The 23,707-nt window shown below is 39.6% G+C and overlaps 1 protein-coding gene across 14 annotated transcripts in view; it reads right to left on the bottom strand.

Moving 5' to 3' along the window:
* Positions 1-23,707, bottom strand: part of rims1a (regulating synaptic membrane exocytosis 1a) — a 117,996-nt gene that overhangs the window by 5,989 nt on the left and 88,300 nt on the right. For 3 of the 14 annotated variants that reach the window (XM_085478437.1, XM_085478442.1, XM_085478441.1), the window contains 18 exons: positions 21,924-21,970; positions 19,574-19,689; positions 19,350-19,480; positions 18,623-18,794; positions 18,299-18,446; positions 18,004-18,060; positions 15,072-15,237; positions 14,523-14,627; positions 14,016-14,075; positions 11,925-12,002; positions 9,931-10,020; positions 8,684-8,767; positions 7,031-7,087; positions 6,659-6,724; positions 2,844-2,953; positions 2,635-2,753; positions 1,152-1,312; positions 740-954 (listed from right to left, as the gene is read on the bottom strand). In XM_085478437.1, coding sequence (XP_085334563.1) covers positions 740-954; positions 1,152-1,312; positions 2,635-2,753; positions 2,844-2,953; positions 6,659-6,724; positions 7,031-7,087; positions 8,684-8,767; positions 9,931-10,020; positions 11,925-12,002; positions 14,016-14,075; positions 14,523-14,627; positions 15,072-15,237; positions 18,004-18,060; positions 18,299-18,446; positions 18,623-18,794; positions 19,350-19,480; positions 19,574-19,689; positions 21,924-21,970 — 1,982 coding nt within the window. The remainder of the gene's footprint in view (positions 1-739; positions 955-1,151; positions 1,313-2,634; positions 2,754-2,843; positions 2,954-6,658; positions 6,725-7,030; positions 7,088-8,683; positions 8,768-9,930; positions 10,021-11,924; positions 12,003-14,015; positions 14,076-14,522; positions 14,628-15,071; positions 15,238-18,003; positions 18,061-18,298; positions 18,447-18,622; positions 18,795-19,349; positions 19,481-19,573; positions 19,690-21,923; positions 21,971-23,707) is intronic. The other 11 variants (XM_085478439.1, XM_085478443.1, XM_085478438.1 and 8 more) reach the window with 10 other exon arrangements.

Genomic DNA, 23,707 nt, shown 5'->3' with positions numbered 1-23,707 from the left:
GGTTACACTGGTAAACTTGTACATTTTTTAAAACTTATTCTTCAGGATTTAGTGACCACACTGTATTTATGTATGTATGTATGTATGTGTCCTTTATAAAATCAAAGTACCACTTATGAAATCCAGCTTGCTTTGTGTAGATAAAGAAGCATCAGATTAAGGAATCAAGTTCAGTTTAAAATGTTATAAATGTGTCCTTGAATTGTGTATTGAAGCGATATCAACTAAAAATTAAATTAGGGCTAAGCCATACTTTTGTGCAATGTGCACCACAAGATGGTGCAGCAATTCATTGTAAGTCCATTATTAAGAATCTGTTATTTACAGTAGTGCCTGGGGAAAGGCAAAGCCTCTCGAGGAAAGCTGGGGCACGGCAAAAAATTAAGAAAACCAAAAAAACCTTCCAGTACACCCACCAGTACACCCACCAGTACCCCGCTGTCGTCTGGGGGTGAAATATTTAGCAAAATTCTGCAAAAGGGTAGTCGTGAAAAAATCCTATTAGTAAGTTAACTTTTCTTGATGAGTTCTTGAGTAAAATTGAATTTTTATGTGAAAACTGTTATTTAACATTTTTCAGTTCATTTTTTTAATGTGGAGATGTATTTTGGTCATTTTTGAAAGTTAACAGACTCACAACACAGAAAGACAGAAAAAAAACAACATTCAAAAGTTTTTCCTTCTGGACAAATCTTTGCACGTCGTTTTTCTCGGACACTTGGTCAGTCTGTTGTCTGACCTGTCTGGCTAAGCTGCGAGGTACTTCGACTCCTTCTGGACGGCAGGATGGCGACAACACGCTGGCTCAGGCTTGAGCGCCGCTTCTTGATCCCGCTACCCAGGCTCCCGAGTGCCGTGTCTGACTGGCTGCCGTCAGCGTGCTCCATGCCGTAGATCTCACCACTGATGCTGGTGCTCTTCATCATGTGGCGACCCGATGCGCGCATGGCTCGGCTGATGGTGACATTATAAATGATAACACATGTTGTGATACCCTATTTCAAAACGTTTAAATGACAGTGTGTGTGTGTGTGTGTGTGCGTGTGTGTGCGTGTGTGTGTGTGTGTGCGTGTGTGTGTGCGCGTGTGTGTGTGTGTGTGCGTGTGTGCGTGCGCGTGCGAGTGTGTGTGTGTGTGTGTGTGTGTGTGTACCTGAAGCGTCCCCGGGGTCTCTCTGACTGGATGGACATGTAGCTGGTGCTACTGATGCGAGAGGCACTGCTGGTTCGAGAGATGGCTGAGACGTCGCTGACATCACTGTCTGAGGACTTATGGGAAACATTTTCACTACTCCTCCTCTGGTCCTTATAGAGCTGCATGAACCACACATCATCAAACAGATATTTTAGAAAACTGCTGTGAAAATGAAGCAAGTAATTCTCTACCTTACAGTATAAAGCGCCTTGAGGCGACTGTTATTGTGATTTGGCGCTGTATAAATAAAACTGAATTGAATTGAATATAAAATGCTAGCGCTCTGCTGCTGCATCCTGATTGGTCCATTTGCTGATAGCACAACACGCTGATTGATAGAAAATTGCTGTTAGTTACAGAAAGGGATTTTACAACATTACATTTGGTGTACAAGCTATTAAAAATCTAAAACTTGAACCAGGTGTTCTCCATATAGACTGTGCATCATGATGCATCTTTTGGTCTGAAAAGTGAGGGTGAAGAGGAAGAACTGCAATCTTTCTAATGACCAGCAGAGGGCAACTCTGAGGTTTCCATAAAGAAGTCTTCTTGTGTGGACCGCTAAAGGGAAAGAACACATTTCACTCCATTTTTCATGGCCTCAGGAAACTTCCTGACATGTTTATGGTCTCAATCATTAGTTTTAAGCTGGTTGTTTCGTAAATCATAGTACGCATTAGAGTGAAAAGGGGTGACAAAGCAGCACAAACCTACTGTGTGCTACCATATGTCTCCCTTGGTTTGCCAGTCAGATGTGCTACTTGGGATCAGTGGGTGACATCACCTTAGCCATGCCCCTCTTTTAAATCTTTTTAAAGTCCATGCAAGCCTGAGTTCAGTACAGTGACAGACACTCATGCATTGCCATATAGGAGGATGACAAATTACAGGGCAACCAGCAATCTGAGTTGTTAGGTGGGACGAGACTACTGTACACTGGGAACTCCAGCTGCTGCTAATGTTTTTAGATGCTTAGATGCATCCAAGCTCTAATCACCTTCCACCTAAATGTTGTGTTTGTTCTGTCTGCTATATTAAAACATGCTTTATTTTCTGATTAGCCATCTGTAATGCATCACACAGACAAAAAGAAGAAGTTAAACTACTGGCATGTACATATTTTTAAACATCACAATATCAATATTAAACTATTTTCTCTAAGGGAAAAAAAAATAGAGAAAGCAGACGGTATGGATTATACATTTCAAGATTCCAAGCGTTAACTCAGTTCTTGAGTGGCTGCCCATTTGGAAATGATTCATTTTATGGAGTGGTCTTCACCATTACTGTACTGTAATTTATTACTTTCTCAGACAGTCAATGCAATTCGCTGCGATGCACTTGAGCAGCATTATGGTTCATTCTTTCTGTCTGGCTGGAACCTGTATTGTCCTCCTCCACTCTCCAGACAAGCTTGTTTTAAAGCGAACGGTCAGGCTACCTCTCGTTTATTCTTGAGCGCTCGGTCAAGGTCCTGTTGGCTGGAGGTGGCTGGAGCTGAGACCCGATTGGAATGAACCCTCATCTGGAGCTGACGGACACGCTCCTCTGCTACCAGGGCTGCACGGTGAAGGAAAGAAACTTGAAAAACTAGAACTTAATCGGACACTGCACAAAGATGACCCTATATGGGTCAACCTTTCTTTGTACCTTGTTCTACAGTGCTGCTCTTGGGGGGAAGTTGTGGGAGTTGCCTCACTCTGCGAGTTGATGAGGACGTCACCGAGGAGGAAAGAGACCCACCACTTTGGAGGTGTCCCCTAACACAAAACAACATGACGGAAAGCAGAAAACAGAAGGGAGAGGGGAAGGGGAGACATGGTGGAGAGAAGAAATGTGAATATAAAGGAAGGATGAAAAGTGTGAAGATGGGAAGAAGGGAAAACGATATTAAAGTCATCACATTTGCAGTCGAGAGTGCCATTCGCTGGTGGAATTTGACGTCTTCACGTCATCCCATTCACACAGTGAACAAAATGTTGACAAGTACTCGACATTGGATGAACCTGCTGCAATTTCACATTTCTTGACGTTAGGCGAGTATCACTTAACATAAGGTTGCAAAACAAAGACATGACGACAGAAGCTATAGGAGGAACATCGACGTTGGAAACAAGACAACAGCAGCAGCAACATTTCGATCAAACATCATATTCACAGAGTGAAGCAAAGTGAGGCTTGTTTGGGGTTCACAGTGAGGGACTCTGTTGCCAGTAAGAGAAGCAAATCAAGATTTAAACAGTGAAACAACACACTGAGAAAGTGAAAGCCTTCAGGCACAAATCCCACCACGACTGTACACATCCATCCATTCTCACATAACACATATTCCCTCTCCTACTAGAAATCTTGAAATTTGGGGCTCCTTTCCACTGCACTACTAATAACAAGGGTTATTCATGACATTTTGTCATTTTATTTGAATATAGACTGCAAAGAAGTGGTTTGTAGCTTTTGGATCTGAGAAGTGAAACAAATGTATGAGTGCCTATAAACCAGCATTATTTCTAATGGCCAGCAGGGGGCGACGTCTCTGATTGCGAAAAAGTCTGGCTGAGTAAAAGGCTGTTTTGACAATTGGCCTCCCTTTCACTCAATCTAAACATTTTCTTGATCAGTCTGTGGTTTCATCCTAGTGTCGTCTTCTTGAAACCTTCAAGTTTTTAAGTTTTGTAACTTGGATTTTAGGAGACCTGGAATGTAAATGGAATGATTGAACACATTTAACACAATTTATTGGGCTATGTGCTGAATTTAGAGGTTAGAAACAAAGTATCATTCTGATACCAATACCAGCGTTGGTATCAATACAATACACACCTCTACTGGGTTTGTAAATCAGAGGCACCCTTAGCTCACCCGTGAGCAGATATATTCCTGGTCATTGATAAAATTACTGTTAAATGAAGCTTATTCATTGTCTGAGTATTAAAATGTTGAGATATGAACACTTACCAAAAATTTCCACATCCACTCAGAAATTACACATACAAACAATGACTGCAGAGTCCACACAACACATATACAACAACTACACAAACAGCAGCAGCATCTGATGAGATGCAGCAAAGACATTTCACCAAACACACATACAAATGCTGACAGAAGCAGCAGCAGCCCTGTGTCTTTCCTCTCCACGAGTCTCTACAGTGAGCAAACAAGACTCTGCCTCTGGTTAAATGAGTTAGAGGAAGGCTGATTTAAGATGAATCCATTTACCAAGGGGACACAGTGGGGCTTTCTTTCCCCTGGAGCCCATTTAAATGGAGGTGGACTTGTTTCTGGTGTACATCGACACGAGTGCCATAAAAACCCAGAGCCCAGCAATACAGTGTGTAAGCAGCAGCATGCAGGGACAGAAATGAGGTTGAGGAATGGGAAAAATGGGGGGAAAGGAAGAATCCATAAAATATACAAGAAACGATGTTAAATGAAGGCAAACCTAAACAGAGTCGTTTATGAGTAACATTAGTTTAAATTTAATTAACATTTTAACAATACAAACTTCATAAGAAAAGCATGAAAAAGTTTTGCACTAAAGCATCACTACACTTTTAACCATGCCTCCAAACACAATGAGGACTATTAATAGTTTTATGCTTCTGTGTTCACAGCCTGAAGTCGCAAGTGATTGCATGTCCCTCAGATAGCGCTAACCAGCATATGTCAGCTTGTGTTTATGGTAGTAGACTGCACACTGGACCAGCTGGACCCAAATATAGTAATGGATCTGGATGGAAGACACAGCAGTTTCAGTCCTTTACCAGATTCAGTCCCAACATTAAAACCAGGCAAAACAAGTAACACACTGATTTCAGTTGTTACAGTTTACAATACGTTTATATTGTAAGGTGACAACCCTCTATGAGAAAGCACTTGGTGATTGTGAGAAGAAAGAACTCCCTTTTAACAGGAAGAGACCTCTGACAAATCTGGCAAAGCATCAACAGGAAGTAATAAAGAAGCAAACCAAAGGATGTGATGCCAGCATCCCAGTGCAACAGAACAACTGTCGAGGCATGCAGACTCCATGTCCCTACAGATCTCTCCCAAGGTGTCATAAAATTTTACAGGGTGGTTTTAATGTTGTGGCTGATTGGTGTCTATATAAACATTACAGAGGGCAATGTTTAACGCAGATGTTCTTATAATGAAAAAGTGTTTGCATTATTTTTTAAATATGTTTAGCTGGCTGCGCAATTAAGGCTTTGATTCACTGCATATTTCCATGTGAACAATGAAGCCCTGACCCCTGGGTACTCTACTCAGTGTTAATAACTGGCATTTTTACACATTATCATGTCATTATCAGCAGCTCCAATGTTTAAGAAAATATTAAACACAGAACCTAATTTCCTTTTTTATAAGCATTTTAGCACTTTCACTTTGGAGATGCTAATAGTAGCAATTATTCATTATATAAAAAAGTGACTTTTCCTACTACTTAACTAAAAGTCTTTAGTATCCTAAACAAAGGGGCATCTCTATAGTATACATGCAGTGGAAGAATCTAACACTTTTATAGCACTGTCTAAAAAATAAAGCCCTACAAAAGATATGTGGTAAAACCAGCAACATAAATTCCTGGTGTGACACATAACATTTGTATCAGAATGTGTGTATCTTTCATGCTTACAAGGACCACATGGAGCCCTTGGGAAACACGTACTGACACTATGTTCCATATCTCGATCATTTATTGCACGATGATGTACTACACTGTCACTGCAGATCAGCAGATACATTCATCTCCACTGAAATCAATGTGCACTTACAGGCTCTTTCTGACCACGACAACACAGAAACAGCCAATGAAAAAGGACCCTAAGTGATAACTGAAATTAAACTCACTAATTAGCTTGTGCTTGAAATTAGACCGTGGCAACCCCTTAAACTGAAAATCAAAGTGTCAAAACTGCTGTTCCTGCAATGGTTCCTTGCATGTCCTACAATCTCCACAGACTCTCATATATTAAAATGCTGATACAGGCAACTTTACTCAATCGGACTAGTGTCATTTGTGTCAGTGACCTGGTTCTCTTCATCTTGTTTGTCCTATTGGTGCTTTTTGGGATATTTTTAGTATAATTATATGACAAATAAGATCACCTGCTGTCTGGTACAGTCCATTAATGCTAATTTATTAGTCTGCTTACTTAGCTCTAATTAGCAGATATATATGATGCAAATGTGCCACCTTCTGGCTCTAGCAGCAAAACACAGTAGCAACCAAGGTGCTAGCATTGTGACTTCGAAATTTTAGAAATCCATGCTAACTTTCACAGTGGTTGTGCCTAACTGTGGCTAAGCATTAAGGGCCTCAAAAAATACTTGGACCTATTTATAACTACTATCTGCTACCAAGTACTAAAACACAGCTTCTTCCCAGCTGGTGAATGCATCTAAGAAGCTTTGTGTGTAAACAAGCCACCTGAAATACGCTGAGCGTGCCGCACACGCCTTACCTGCCACTGTCAAAGAGCTTCCTGCCAAGAGTGTGGCTTTCAGGTGTTTCCAGGGTCCGAGGCTTCCTGGAGAATGGTGGATGAGTAAAAAGGACAATACACCACAGAACAAAAAAAGATGGATGGATGGGTGAATGAGGGGATGGAAGAGAGCGTGATGGTGGATAAATCATTTCAATTTAGAAGGGCCTGACTCTGTCTGGAGCCGTCAGCGGCCTTATAAGTTTATGATCTGTAAAACAGGAAATAGGAGGAATCCTGTGATGGATGGTATGACGATGATAGGAATAAGGGGTGTTATACAGTCATGCTTCATCTGTAAGTGTGCCTGTGTGTGTGTGTGTGTGTGTGTGTTCATAAATGTGTGTGTACCTCTTCTTTGTACTGAGGTGAATTAAACTCTCTTGAGACGGAAGTAGCATCCATATTCTCCATTCACGGACATGAAGATGACAAGGATGATCCATGCACCGCCCCACGCACAAACACAAACACACCCACAGAGACACACACACACATACACGATCACACTTATGATATGAATTGTGGATTGCATGAATTTTATACCACTAATGAGCAATACGCCTTCAAAAAAAGACTTCTCAAGACTAAGAGGAGAAGGAAAGCACACATAAGCTGCGGATGCAAATTCCTAAAACAAAAATGTGACTCGGAGAGACTGTGGGAAGCAAATGCAAAAGGGCAGGATTTCACACCAGAGCCAGTACAAACTACCTTAACTTCAAACAAGCACAAACCTGATACTAAAAATCACAAAGAACAGAAAGTCAACTAAACAAAGATACAGCAACAACAATCACGACCAAAAACTGCTGCTACCACTCTTTGCATTAAAGGGCAAGCCAGAAGAACACAACCCACACACTAAAAGCCACACAAATAACCCTTTACACAATGTGAGCGACAAAGTTAAAGAAAAAAAATCAAACTTGTATATGCCTAGAGGACTTTTTTTTCATTGGGACAAGTTCTACTTTGTAGATCGTATTCACTCTCACTGAGATCAGCTCATCTATTACTAAAGTTTGCAGCAGAAGGCTAAATTGCCAAAAGTGATAATAGATTGTGATTTTATCTTGTATTTGTTCAAATAAAAATGCAGTCAAAGTAAAAGGTAAGTCAATAGCAATAAACCTATATTTCTTGTATATATTCTTGTCTGCTTGATGTGCAACTACAACTAGAAGGTGTTAGCGTAGCCTAGCATGCAGTCTTAGATTAACAAAAAAGCTAGTCTGGCAAAGTCCAACCAAAGTATTACTGCTGGTCATATATTTTCATAAATGTTTCCTAAAATATCTTTTGTAATTGATTTATGATGACCTCATGAAATTTGAAAGCCAAAACCTATTGGTCTAGCAATGAAGTTGTACTACATGCTACAAGTGTTGCCAAATCTTTAGACTTTTTCCTCTTTTTGATTTTGGAAGTAGATAAAGTCATGTCCAGACTTGCCCTTTACTAAGGATCTAAACCTTATCCACCCAAACCTCTAAAGCTCACTAATCAGTTGGCATTTGTTATTTATTGCATCATTAGGACAAAGTCAGGGTAGTTATTACCCCATGTACTGAGTTTAGGCTAGTTTGTGCTATATTTTGTACTAAAATTTGTTTAATTACACTTGTTTTATATGATACAAGATAAAGTCACTTGCCAAACTTGCGGAGAGCTGACGAATTAGAAAGTTGAAAAGGTTAAATTGTAAAATCACTACTAGTCATTCATAGAAATATAACAATCTGGCAAAAAGAGCTTGGCATTTGCCTCAACCCAATAGGACCCAACTAAGCCAAGAATATTTCCACTGGGTTTGACAAAAATGTGTTTCTTATTAAAACTACTGTAAAAAAAAAGAAAAGAAAAAAAGAAAGAAAGAAAGGAAAAGAAAAAGAAAGTAACTTGGCAAACTTTAGTGTTTGGGTCATAATGGCGTGAGATTTTAAGGCACAAGTCAAGCTCCAACAAGAAGCAATTGGGTGAGAATGGTCCACAAAAGGGTACCTGTCATCTTCAGGGGAAGCATGTTGAATAAGAATCCTTGGACTTGCCGGACGTCTTCGGGGCAGGGAATGGGACAAAGATTTTCTATGCGTACACATACAAAATACATCACCCATAGGACCAAATCAGCAAGTCATTAAAAATTCAAGAGATTCGCTTTTCCAGTGTCAGGAAAGCGCACAGTAAAAAGTTGATTTTGCTTGCCATTGCTATGGGTACATTTTGACTACCTGGGAGTAACAGAACAGGCTGTAAACACAATATTAGCACGCTATCACCTTATAAACTGAATATGGCAAGTTTGTTCGCAAATGTTTCCCCATTTTCACATTAGCTTTATTTTGTGTTGTGTTTCTAGACACTTAAACGCAAGTCTATATTTTTCTTTTAGCTTTAGCTTTTCTTCTCATTTTCATGGACAGCAAAGATCAATTGTTTGGGCATTTCTTTTCTGCATTAAAACGTGAATCCCACCGTTTACAGTGCAGTTATGTTATCACTTTACAACCAGAAGGAACAACATGAACGACACAGTGACTCTGAAGTAAATGGACAAATGCCAACAGGACTTTTGTATTAAGCATTGAAAAGACAAAAGTAACTAAAAAAGACGGTCTACTGCGAAGCAAGTTCAGAAGACCCAGGCTTTTTTAATCTTTGCTTGCAGGGTGGGTCTACCTTTGATTAATGCTTCACCTGAGGTTTTACAAAGGGATTTCACTAACCAACAGGTGACATCACAGTGACTACATCCATCATTTATTTGCAGTCTATAGGCTCAAGAGGTTTACTTATTGTGTCTCTTAGAATTAGTAAAACTGCATCATTTAGCCTTACTTTTGCTAACCAACTGATCTTGCTTCGTAGTACATCCTTTCGACCGTCTAATGTTGGGAATAGTTTCAAGGAAGTGACAAATCAAAAACTGTAAGGTACAAGTAAGGTAAACTGATTCCTTTGTCTGATAGCTGGTTATGAAGTTGTCTTTAAACTGACCCGAATACTCAGAATGCTGCTTGCCAATGAGACTTTGCAAAAATCACAACATCATCATGAACAACCTTGAGGACAGAGGTAACAAAGGGGATTTGCTGGAATAGTAGAGTGGTGCACAATAGTGGTGTAGGTGGGGTGAGGATGATATCAGGCTAGTGTAGGATCATTCAGAGGTGAAGGAACTACAAAGACCAGGGAAAGCTGAAGTGCAGGAGGACTACAGGAAGGGGGTTGGGTACAGAGGCTGGTACCTTTCAGTCTCTGGTGAGGGGGCATGATTGTTTGGAGCCAGACAGTTGGCACTAGCGCTCCTAACCCTGTCCAGAGAAGGCTGCAGATCACTAGAGGCACCACAGCACAACATGCCATCCAATGGAGGAAGAGGAGGAGGAGATGGAGAGGAGACAGGGTGGGAGGACAAAAACAGACACAAAGAGAAAAACAATGGACAAACAGAAAAAGTCTTTTAAAAGAAAGTCTGGTTAGATTTCCCTAATAATGCTGTTCTAAGAAATTAAACCATGACTGACCCAGCTGGTGTCAGGATGGCAGTGTCTGTACATTGCAATGGTTGACATGGAGATGGAGTATGGAGGAAAATGTGTCTTCTAGCTGTTACTGCCAAAACTAGACTGATTGATCTCTGCATTTTTCCCAACGCGGAACACTTAAACATCCATGTTAACCATAAACCATCATCAATGTGTGTGTGTGTGTGCCTTACCGATGTGTCACCTCACCATTAGACCACAGATGTGTGGTCGAGCGGCATGTCGCCATGACCATTTTCAGTCTCACTACAGAGTTACTTATTTAATATGCAAGCAGCGTGGAGCTACTGATGAAATGGAAATTTCAAAAAGTGGACTAAACTAAAGAAATGAAAGAAAACAGGTTGGAAACTAACCAGAAGCCCCTGCTGTGATGGAAGGACTGAACCGTTAACCAGTCCAATATAAGTTGACACTGGTACTACAAATTGTCTGATGGCTTCAGTATGCTTCAAATGGAGCGCGAAGAGCAAGAGCAACATCTAATAGCACCTCAAAGAACTTTTCTGACAATGAAAATGTCATCTGACTCAATTCTTTTGTTGTCTTTTTTCAAAGTCTTACAGTCATACTTGTTCTCTGTCGCTCTTGGCTAGGAGCGCTCAAGGTATGACAGCAGACAAAAAGTAGGCGCCATTTTTTGTAATCAAGTTCACACAAGGTTCTGCAGAAACCCTTTAATAACTGCTGTTAATAAACAGTAAAATGATAGAAACTTTTATTAACGCCTTAATGACAGTGAATGTTATGCTACATAACATTATACTGAAGCTCTTCTCGTTGTTTATCCAGTTATTCAAAAACTGCATTAGATCAGTGATTGCTAAAGTGTGAGTTCTGCAAGAGGTCATTTAAAATAAAAGCTGTTGATAGTGAATCAATTTCAGAAAATGAGCCAAATGAATCTATAAAAACAAAAAGATGAATAATAGAATGTACTCATGTAATAACTTATGTGGATGCTCCTGAAGAAGACATCCATGCAGGAAGCAACAAGGACTGATGAGGCAATCAGAGAACAAAAAAGTCGTCGGGATTCAGTAACTTGAAGCGATGAGTCAAAGTAACCGCTGGTAACGAGAAGTGGGCGGGTCCAAATGTAAACTTTCTCAACTTCAAGGCAAGTGATTGTATGAAATACCATAGAAGGATGCTGTTGGCTGGAATGTGACTGCATATTAAATACAATATAGCGTTACTAAGGCAACTAAAGCCTGAATTGTCCTCGATTAAATGCGATTAAATGTCTGCAACAAAGCAGCAGGTGACGAGCAAATTGTTCCCTGTGCTGTTGCCCCTTTGGTATTGTGTGCTGATAAGAGATACTGCATTCTTTAAAATGGCCAGCAGGGGGAGACACCTGATGTCCATTTGAAAACAAACATGGGGAAAAGAGCAAACACATTCAAGAAAAGATCTTTCTGAAAACCTTATGGGCTCAATTAAACATCTGAAGTACTATATAATGCAATTAATATTTAATGGGCATTTTTTTTATCATGGTCCCCTTTAGAGGGATAACTTTATTTATTTAAAAAACAAAAAGCAAAATGTTCATCTTGAGGATTCACCAACAACAGGTGACAACTCTGAGCAGGTCAATCTTTTACATACAGTCTGTGATCTACCTTGGTAAAATGTCGACACAGATTTGGACACTTTCTCCATTTGAACCGATTGAACTGAAGACTTACCTATTTGCCTGTTTGCGGAAACTGCTGAACAAAAGTGGCATCTTAGGTGGCAGTGTGTTATTGTGCCTAGTAGGTCTCCTGATGTTAGCATGCATGCAGCAGACACAAGCAGGAAAGGAAGCCGGAAGGAAAAGGAGGAAGAGCAGAAAAAAAGTATATAGGAGTGCATGGACAACCGAAAGATACAAAGGGGGAAAGAAGTGGCATCTTATCCAGTGATTTCATTGATTTTTGATTTGTTAATTATTTAGATTTATCTATCAACATGTTTCTAGATATTGTGGTCATTGCAAAAATCACTGGCTAAGATTTTAGGGTGTTAAAGCATAAGTAAGCACATTATCTCTGCATTAAGAGCGTACAGTCAGCAGCAGCCAGATCTCTTCTCTACAGACAAACTTAGCACTTTACACCCTCCTTTCCTCAAACACTTGTACACTTATACACTTGTGTGTATAAAAAGTACAAAAAGTGTCCTAGGTTAGATACTAACACAGCTACGGTTGTATAGGGGTTTTATATACCTCTAACAAAGGTATATATAGTGTAACTTACCTCTTTGGCTGTGTGCTCAAATGGCAATGTAAGAGTCACTACATTACACGTGAACTTAAAAATATAAATAATAATCAGTAAGAGTCATTACATGAAAACTGTCACGTTTGGGTTCCTAACATTTAAAGGGAAAAACAAAACCCCCAAAAATATAGTTTCCAGTGACCAAACACACTAAACCAAAATGTCTCCTGTGTCTCATGTAATATACGTAATAACTTTTTGGTATTTTGTTTATGTAGGACCAACACTTCTCTCTTAATGGGAAATGTAGCAATCAAGTGTGAAAAAGAAGTATTTTTGGATGAAATAATATTATTCATTTAGAGCCATGCAGTTTTACATAGGCTTACAAACAGCACTGTATATGTGTATATGTGTGCATACTGGTGTTAACGTTGACCACATAGAGAAATTCTGACACATCATTTTGAATTTTTCTATCCAATTAGATTTTACCTCATCTCAGGCTATAGTGTTGGCTGTATTCCTGTGACTGGGCCAAGCTAACTAACTGACAAATGAGCGTATTAATAAAAAAAAAAGATATTTGACGAGTTCCCGAGCTTTCAAATCGTGCATTATTGCAGGTTTTAAAATATGCTATGAAACACAAAATTCATAGTTTGGTTTTTGTCCAGAAACAGGAGGACCAGTACAGTTTCCATGGAATGACCCAAAAGCCTTCAGACTAAATAAAGATATTGGAGCATCATGCAAAAAGTGCCCTAAATTGTTTCAGTCAGAGACAGAATTGGTGCATATTCATCATTTGGACGTATGAAAGCAGGTGTACACTAAGCAACATTTAGTTTTAAGTCTAGCCTAGGGGTGTCGAACTCCAGGCCTCGAGGGCCGGAGTCCTGCAGGTTTTAGATCTCACCCTGGGTCAACACACCTGAATCAAATGATTAGTTCATGACCAGGCTTCTGGAGAACTTTGAGAAATGTTGAGGAGGTAATTTAGCCATTTAAATCAGCTGTGTTGGATCAAGGACACATCTAAAACCTGCAGGACACCGGCCCTTGAGGCCTGGAGGTCGACACCTGTGGTCTAGCCCCTGCAAGCTGTACTGTTGGACTGATTCTTGAAAAGCAGCAAAGTCTGAAACCATGCATGGTCCTGTAGTGTCCTCTTGTGGATCTGAGGCAGCAGTACAGCTAGATTACCACAGGATTTCAGCTCACTGGCCTCCTTTTTGTCTCGTTATTTAGACATGACACATTCTGTTTTTCTTACAGTTATTTCATTTAATGAACGGACTAAAACCAACTAATGTGTCTGTGTGTAAGGTCTGATATAACTCGGTTCTCTTTTATAATGCTGGGAAGTCAAAGTTTGCATGGGACTTGTTCACATTTCTTTTCTGTATACATTTTACATTACACAGGATTTTTTTTACCTCGATTTCAGAGGCATATTCGTTTCACTCTTAAATAACAGTCTTGAGCGACAGACTGCAATTAGAGACAATCTGACAAAAACACACCTCATCTACAACCAACATGTAAACATGTCACGATTGGCCAGTTTACCTGGTGTGCAGGCACTCAGCACTTTTGCCTCGCATTGATTGGTGGATCGTGAAGACCTCACTGTGGTAACCATGGGGATGGATGACATATGAGGAAATCAACAACAGTTAAAAAAAACCCAGAAGAGCAGAGGGGAGAAGAGAGTGAATAGGAAAGAGAGCTTTGGCTGGTTCCACACAGTCACACAGATTCAGAAATTCAGTTTTGCAACCGAGAGCTTTCAACCTAAACACTGAGGTCTGAGGTCACCTCGTGCAACATGAAACTCAACAGATAGCTACGGCATCAAACGCTTTTCAAGAAACAAAACAAAAACAGACCAAAAGCAGCAACTATTTAAATCTAAGAGACCAGTAAACAAAGTTAGACTTGGCAACACAGGCACTCACACTCTGTACACACTTTTTCAGCGGATGCGGATTTGCACAAAAAACTAGGGCCTTGTACAACATAAAGCAACTCTGATGACATTTACACTACAAGTGGTGACCAAACACAGGCACGCACCTGTCGTCCAGATACCCTTCCCCTTGATGGCGACCTCTACCAGCATCGTAGTAGCGGGACGGAGAACGAGAACGGTGACCGTGAGAAAGCTCATCATCCAGGCTCCTGAAGGAAATGTAAATAAATAAATAAATGGATGGACGGATAAATGAGAGACTGACTTGTGAGGTTAGTGGTCAGGTGGTATTGCGGCACACTGCTGCTCGGTTTCATTTAGCTCAGTCACTAAAAGCAGAGCTGGCAGCACTGCATGTTCTGAGCCAGACAGACATTTCATTAGTAGATGGACTCAGTTTGCTGGCTTCCAGAAACACTCATGTCCTGTCTGTTTTTCCTGAATCTTGGTTTTGCCTCTTCCATGCATTCACTATCGTCTCCCCAGGCCGATATCGGTCTTTTTAAGTAATCATCGTCAGACGTGAATCGACAGAGCTCTTTCACAGGACTCAGCAATCGGTCCAGGGCAGTGCGTTCAAGACAATTTATGGCTAAAATATAACCATTTGGACAAATAATGGGGAGTAAAATCCTGCCTTACTCAACCCTCACCTCTGGGGGGGGACATTGGGTGGCCGCGACCGGATGCGCCCCTGCTCCTCTCGATGAGGGGAGACGGAACGAGAACGTATGTGATGGGTGGGGGTCCTCTGCTGCTCAGGGACCTCCAGGGTAGATGTGGGCTCCCGCTGCCTCTCCCTGCCACGTCCATCTGCTGCTATGGAGAAATGGCAGCACATATGCACACGTACATAAACAAGATCATAGCAAAGTAAGTGCAATTCAGAGTGTATACTTTAATAGTGACAAAACCTTCAGTCTCTAAAATTCATAAGAAAGGAACGGTATTAAGTAGTACTATATAATCCATATACAGTCTCTTCTTGAGTGAATAATATTACTAAAATGGGTTTGTTAACGCTAAGGTTTTCCATATGATCCTGGCAAACATTAATGATATACAATAACTGTCATTATGCATACATGGGAAGATGCGTGGGCCTTGAAGTTGCAAAAATGTGCTAATGGCTTTAAAATATGGCTGCTAGTCAAGATCAGTAGTGGAACATAGCCAGTATAGCCAGGATGAATTAGAGTGAAATGCATTTTTCTACAGTATCTTTTTTTAATCTGCATTGTTTCTTATCCACCACCATATCTGCATGTCAAAAATTTATACCAAAGCCATACATTAGCTACAGTCAGGCCGAATTACATTTATCATTTGCCTGCAAGACAACTTCTGAACTGTTTCCACTTAAAAAGAATAAAAATCATATTAAATCATAACATCTGTGACTAAATCTTGTTAACAGTCTGCTGTTTTATACCATGTACATTTAATTTCATTCTAGTCACCTGCTACGTTCTGAACTAAACTAATGTCTATTACCCTTACAACATGCTATTAGCCTTCTACACTTTAGCACTAAAAATACAGAGGAATTCATGATACTACCTCATATATGATAATTAAATTCATGTTCATTTTCTGCTACCTTACAGCATTTGTTTATAACTAAGCCAATGTCTGCTACCCTCACAACACATTCTCACCAGAGTGATCATCGTGTAGGTCTGTTCCTTAACTCTTTCTCGATGCATTAATCAGTCTGGATGAAACTTATTAAATAAACCGCGTAGGGTTTGAAATAAATCTGTATACATGAGGTTTACTGTTATTAAATTTAGCTAAAAACCTTTTATTTCTTTGGCATTTGGTCACTGGAATGTATTGTCATGCATGTCTGTAAATACCTGTTAATCAAACAGTGATGCTAACACTGCCTTTAATTGATTTGTCTTATTACATGAATATGTAGCTTGCAATGAACAAGAAGAAAGAAATATATGTAATTTTTATTCATTTGGTGTTTATGTACAGAAGTTTTTGCATTCTCACTATATACACTGATATAGATCAAATAAAAACAACAACATAATTTAACATACACATCTGTGTTTTAGCGAAACACTGCAGGCCTAGCTAGTTTAAGTTACATTTTTATACCCAGAGAGGGTATAAAAGACACAAGAATTCATGCTACTGACCCTGCTTCCACTTATATAGTTTAAACTCATGCTCATAGCCCTCACAACATGGATGATTGACTTCATGTCAGTAACCTGTTAGATACAAACACTATATAAAAGATATAAGAAGTCATGCTAGTGGCCTTCCACCTCATGTGTAACCTGATTTAAAACCATGCTAATGGCCTTACCTTACAGCATTCCTCTCTATAATTATGTTAATGTCTGCAAGTTTAGCTTTATTCCACATGCAATTTCCTTATATGCCAGTAGCATGTTACCTTATTTTATGTTAAAATACTTATAATTTTTAAAAATCTTGCTAATAGCCTATTAAATTACATTACTTGCAAGTTTAAAATGGATGTAGCCTCCGGGTTGGAATAAAAAAGGCAATAGGTGCCTTTGCCTGCTTTCTGAAGGCCAATACACCAAGGCCAACTGTGGTTGTAAAAACACTTTATTCCTACAGAAGGTTGTGGGAAAACAACCTTCTAACTAAACACTTTCCTGATGAGTTTATGTGCTCAGTAAATAATTTTTAGTCATAAATAAAAAATATAATATATTTTGTAACTCTTGTTCACTTTGTTTCACAATAGAACAATATACAGGGCGTGGTCATTGGCTAATGACGTGTGAATGACTGATTGTTGTTAGCCAATGACTGAGACCCCCTCCCTGTCACAACACTTTTTCTGGAAATCAGTGTGGTGATGGTAAAAACGCTAAGCCCATGGCTTCAAAACAGAATGTCATAAACCTGTGGATGATGTCACAGTACACACATCCATCTTTTTTTTTTTTTTTTTTTTGCAAGTTTTGCAGCATTTTCTTTTTCTATTTCCACTGTGTTCAACTAATCTGCTGGTTTTTTCTTAACTTGCATTTGACCTCTCAGGGGAATCATAGTTATCTCCAGTATGATCCTTTCAAGCACACAGGCCCCACAAAAAAGCCCCACTCACCTCATCACCTGATTTTTCTGTTTAGCAGCCAGTAAGCTGGTTTTAAGGATGAGGGTGGTACCATATACAAGTATAAGATAAATGAAGATTATTTTAAACTGTAAATCTGGCAGATTTGGTAAAGTACACAAATATGCAGTTATCTTTGTACACTACTAAAGTACTACTACTATGTACTACTATCCATACTGGACTTATTGTGAAATGACCACAATCTGTCCCTATTAATGGATAATTAAAAAAAAAACAACAACAACAACAACAACATCTGGTGCAATGTAAGAAGTTTTGGGGTCATTTAGAATCTCAAGTTATCAATTTTTAACCAAATAACTTAAATTCTGGATTACGAACCAAGCCTAAATGTAACCACTCTTTAGCAGATCTCATTTTTTAAAAGCTATAGTTACAAATAACACCGAGAACAGAAGTGCAAGCTGCAGAAAACCTGCATGTAAAACTAAGAAACAGTCCCAACCCACCTTTAGATACTACTGCTGTACCCTCATCAAATTCAGCCTCTGTTACACGCTGAGAACCTAAACAGTAACAGACACACACACAAAGATACCCACAGATGTGTACACACACCACACACACATATATATGGATGCACACATCAAATGCAGTATTAGGGAAATGGAGTGAAAGCAGACATTTACATAGACACGCATGCTAAACTGCTTATGGACAGGACACTTACACTTACAAGCAGAAATATATGAAAGAGCTTATGCATGTCATGTTGCACACGACACGAGATCTTGACAGACTTACGCTGCAATTTTTTGCCAGGGGCGTCTATGTGTCGTCGGGGCAGGTATGGGGAGGGCTGGGGCAGTGGTATGGATGAGACATCATGAGTTTGGAGGGGATACCAGTGAGGCTTGTCATCCAGTAAGGCCGTCTCTAGCTCCACCAGGACCTGTTCAAGTCACCAACCACACAGTAAATATGTGCTTTGTAAAGAAGTTAAATGTTTAAGGGTTAGGCATTCATTTTTGATGGTTAGGGTTAGGGGCTAGGGAAAGCATTGTGTCAAGTAGATGTCTCCACAAGATATGAATACCCGGCATGTGTGTATGTGGATGTGTGTGCTACCTCTCCCAGAAAGATGCTGTCCTCCTCTGGAGACCTGGGTTGGTCCCACACGGTCAGCTCCAACATGTGGTTTCGGAAATCCCTGCGATGGACGTGACTGTAGACGAATGTCTGGTTCCACTTAGGCTCACAGGTCTTCTTCACTGTTTTTGTCCTTCGTTTGCTCTTGTCGCTGTGTTAAACAACAGATTCTTGTCTTTAAAGTCAGTTGAATGTTGATTTTGATTCTAGTCCCATTTGTGCCTTATTCAGCTGACTGGAACTGCTTTCTTTAAATATAAACGAGATGCTAAACTCACAGTAGAGTGTCTTTTCCCAAAAAAACCCTCTTCGATTGCGTTGTATAACATGATTACTGAAGATGTATTTTATCCATGTGAGGTCAAAGTCATCATCTGCGATCACCCTAACCCTGACTATACTATCAGAACATGAAATTTTTGTTCTTTTTACAAACTGTTCTTCCAAGTCTAAGGGACGAAACAATACTCATTCAATATCAAAAACTTGTGGATATTGGATTATATAAGTATATTCAATGCCAAACTCCAGTGTTTTACATTAAAAGTCACGTGCATGATTTGTGCAGTTTGCATAAAAGAATCGTGTCCTAGCCTTCGTGTCACAAGGGTTTTTTGCAGCTCTTTTGTAAATGGCCATAATTTTCATGCCAAATGAGGGCTAGGCATTGTGACTGTTCAGAGTGCCTGTGTCAGGGTTGGCATACCTGCGGTCAGGGAGGAAGTACATTTTGACATAAGGGCTCCTGGGCCGCCCATCAGGCCGAAGAGAAAGCTCCACAGCCTGCAGCACGTTCACTATGAGCTGGTGACCCACTTTATCGTACCACAGCTTCACCTGGATGAGAAGCAAACAAAAACAAATCCGATGCCATGTCTTCACATTTAGCAAACTTGAAAGGTCCTCCACAGTTCAAGTGCCCACACTCACTGAGAGTCGCCCTGGCATTAACTGCGGAGCATCTCGGAGCATCCCGGGACTGGAGGGAGACAGGACATTTAAGGATGGTCTCTCCATCTTCTGGGACTCAAAAGAACTGGAACCTGCTATGAAGGCAGGGAAAGCAATATGTTTGAAATCCCGAGCAGGAAATGCCAGCTGTCTTTCAGAAGGGAGTCAGACTGAAAACATAATCTGCTCCAAAACCAAAGGTGCGTTCATTACTGAAACTCCAGACTCCTCAGAAAAGTTCACACAGAAACAGTTTAAAGTATAAGTCAGCTAACCTGTCAGGATGACAAATCACCACGCTTCTGTCCTAGTTAGAGTCCAGCAGGCTTCAGTGTGACTTGGGTCACGAAAGCCTTATATTCAATTACATGATCAAAAGTCATCTAACTAACTGCCTACCAGGAAACTGATCTTCTCCCGCTAACATTCATCACAGATGTCAGACATCAGTTAGTTTCAGGAAAAAAAAGAGTTGTCTAATTAGTCACTCAACGCAATATTAGAGGACATTATCAGCCACATGTTCAGAAAGGGAACAGAAAACTTCTAGTACTCATCAATCTCCACGTGTTTGAAGGGAACTGATTATGCTCATTTCAAACATGAGATTTTTATTCTTAGACTCTATTAGCAGGGGTGCACATAAGTGGTCCACAGGTGCGCATTAGCTGTCAAACTAAAAGACGCGCACCAGAAAAGAAGTTGCAACGTGCGTTTGCATACATAAGATTTTCTGGAGGAGAACAGACATTTGTTTAGAACTCTTAAAGATGTCGAAGAAGCTCCTTTAAGCAATTACTTTGGTGTTCCTCCACCTCCAAAGAAATGTCAGAAGGAGTCCGAACCGCAAAAGAAGCGCGTATTCTCTGAAAAGTGGTTGCAGGAGGTGAGCTGGCTTCAAACAAATGATGAAGGCACAGAGATGTGGTGCAGAATATGCCATGAAAATCCCACTCTAGCGGACAAAAACACTGCCTTTTATATGTACGCAAACACGTGTTGCAACTTCTTATCTATTTTGACAGCGAATGCGCACCTGCAGACCACTTATGCACACCCCTGTCTATTAGAATACCTTTGCATGATTTATTATTTGAAAAAAATCCTCATTTATGTCATATTGGGCTTTCTGGGCACCCTTTCATCATCGTTTGTCTTAGCCAGAGCCGTTTGGCTTAGATGATCATATTAGGACTATCTGCTCTTGGTGATGTCACACAGAGCCACAGATAGAAAAAAAACCTGTAAAGCAGTCTGAATCCTGAGCTCTGCAATCAATTATACATAAATTAACATCATTATTTGATACTCTGGCTATGTTTAAGATGAGTGTCTGTTTTAAAGAAACCACTCAACATTTTAAGGGCCAATATTTATCTTTCTTGCTGGGAGTTAGATGAGAATATAAATACCAGGAAGAAATCAGTTTAATTTAGCATAAGAAACGAGGCAGGAAAATTTCACCAATGAATGAGCTCTTAATTTAAACAACTCCAAAACAGACATAACTGGCAGAGCCACTAGTGGATGTCATCTATTTAAAAAAGTATAATTTATCTATTAATTAGAAAAGAATAGGATGAAAAAAAAAGCACATAGTGTACAAACAGCAAGGCAACGCAACTAATAGTCTTTATACCTCACCTTTACAACTCTACTAAAATACAGAAGGGAATATTTTTTTAACCTGTGCCGTACATTTGTCTGACAGTACTGTAAGTTCACAGTATTATTATGACGACTTTTACGCATAAAAAGCTACTTTCAGGTGCCCATTTGTCACAAAGGGTCACCACAGTGGGAAGCTGTGCATGTTTTGATTTAGCAGAATTTTACACTGGATGCTCTTCGTGACACAACCCCAAAGGGATCTGCTAGAATCAAACCAATGACCTTTTGGTTGCCAAGTAAATTTGTAAACCATTACGCTATTGAAAGGACATTTATGACATTTTTAATTAAGTGAATTTACTCAATATTTTTTCCACTAATGAAAACCACAAATTTTATTTTTTTACATTTTTGTGAACAGTTGAATAGTGTTTTTTAAAAACCTTTGAGGTAGTTCTTTCAGTTTTTCTTGACTCATTCACACAAGACCTAATTCTTAGAAAGGAAGAAAATATTTCAAAATTTTGGACTATTCCTTTAAGTTTATATGACATAATATGACATCCATAACATAAAGTATATAATAGTACATCAACAAACGTATTTTTTGCTATAATTCATATCATACAAATGAAATCAGCTAGATATACAGATATACGACATACATAGGTGACAAACAAGCACAGAGCAGTCTCAACATGTCAGAGGAGATACCTACTAGATTCTAATGGAGGGTGGGACGTGTCGGGGATTCTTGGGATATCACTGAAAGAGAAACCGCAAAAACACATGAGTCACAGTTGTACTGGCACTGAAGTCAGACTAAGAATGTTAGATGTAAAAGTGACACACAGGCGTACATGCATATTCAGACAGTAGTTACCACGCAGGGAGAAAGCAGCACTGTAAACAAAGGTTATTTGGATGTTGAGATTAAAGGATCATGTGGTTAAAAAAATGGAGAAGCAAAGGGAGATGTGAGTAGAGCAAAGCTCTTCCTGTGACTGCAGTGTTTCCCAGACTCACTCAGTTCTGTTCGACCAATCACAACTGGAAATTATAATGGGTGAAAACCATTAGCTCATTAGCGTCTATCCACACCGCCATCTTTTCTTATCCATCACCACAACCCATGGGAAACACCAGAATCCACTGCACCAGCTCAATGTAATGTAAAGGAAAAGAAATGGTAATCTGTGTAACACTTATCAGTGTAATTTTCTTTTTCAGTTGAAATTTAAAGTGTGCTAATCTTGGACTCACATCAGGCATGTGATGGTTTTACACATGAAGTGGCAGTGTTTTAGAGTTTTACTTACCAAACAAACCATTATTCAACAATCAAATCCCTAAAAAACATTCTTTTTGAGAGAAATATGGATACCACTCAAAGAGCTAGTGTCTGGACTTAAAGCTAACTAAGATAAACTAGCATAAAGTCTGGAAATAGCTAGGCTAGTCATCTCCTACCTTCAACTTTGTACTTAATGTATAACTGTCAGACTGAAATTTTCTTATTTCTGCTTCAAGTTGAAAGAAAACTGCTTCATTTAGTAAAATTTTTACTTGTAAATTCAAGTATTAAACTGATAAGTGTTTCATGGATCATAGGTTGCCTTGAAACACATTCCAAAATCAAAAATAGGAAACATGTATATGGAAAAAAAAATATTGCTTGCTTTATGAAACCCAACTTCAGTAATTCAGAAATAAGGTACCAGGGATACTGTGTGCTGGATTTTACTAATAGACTGTATATAAAAGACAGACGTAGCCATCACACCATCCGGTTTTTAAGTGATGACGTGATGAACCCTGCTTCCAGGCCCAAACTACTGCGTTTAATAAGGCTGTTGTGTATTTAACATGTTTTAATGCTTTGTATCTTGTTGTATTAATCTCAACAAGCCTCCCAAAACAGTCAGTGATCACTGTCGGCCTCTCTCGGTTTTTGTTACTGCTATTCATTTTAAAGCTCAGTTTTTAAAACTATAGCTAAGCCCATGCAGCAGTATATTAATGACTAACCTCTTGTTGTGGATCCTGGCATGCGATTGTATTTGTTCGTAACCATCGGGAACCCTCACGTTAACTTTTATCGAGTGCAAAAACATTTAGTGTTCATCCTCCAGCTTCACTGTTTTAATTATGCTAACATAGCTGTGTTGCTAGCGATCACGTAGCACATCATTATACACCAGCTAGCCAAGCTTCAGTAACCCTACAAACTTTGTTAAATTTCATAAATTCGGTTTTCATGGATGCCTGAATGTAAACTTAATTGTTACACCTGGTAGAGCAGCCACACTGATCATTTTATTACAGATGAAAGAGTTTAGACAGTTTTTAACTCTCAGTGACGCTGCAGTGATCGTGTGACTTAGGGACCTGCAGCGGAGTTTAGGCCCAGGCACGGCTAATGACGTCAGACTTAAAGACCAGGTTGGCCAGTGCTTTGAAAAATCCTGTTCTTCCAAGTCCTGAGGATTGTTTAATGTTGCC

Source organism: Copadichromis virginalis, linkage group LG13, assembly GCF_057382275.1.
Source record: "Copadichromis virginalis isolate Kocher_CV1m ecotype Utaka linkage group LG13, C_Virginalis_male_GT1.1, whole genome shotgun sequence".
In the NCBI taxonomy this organism is placed as follows: Eukaryota; Metazoa; Chordata; class Actinopteri; order Cichliformes; family Cichlidae; genus Copadichromis; species Copadichromis virginalis.
The sequence above is the reverse complement of the archived record's forward strand: the minus strand, read 5'-3'. Positions and strand labels throughout refer to the sequence as shown.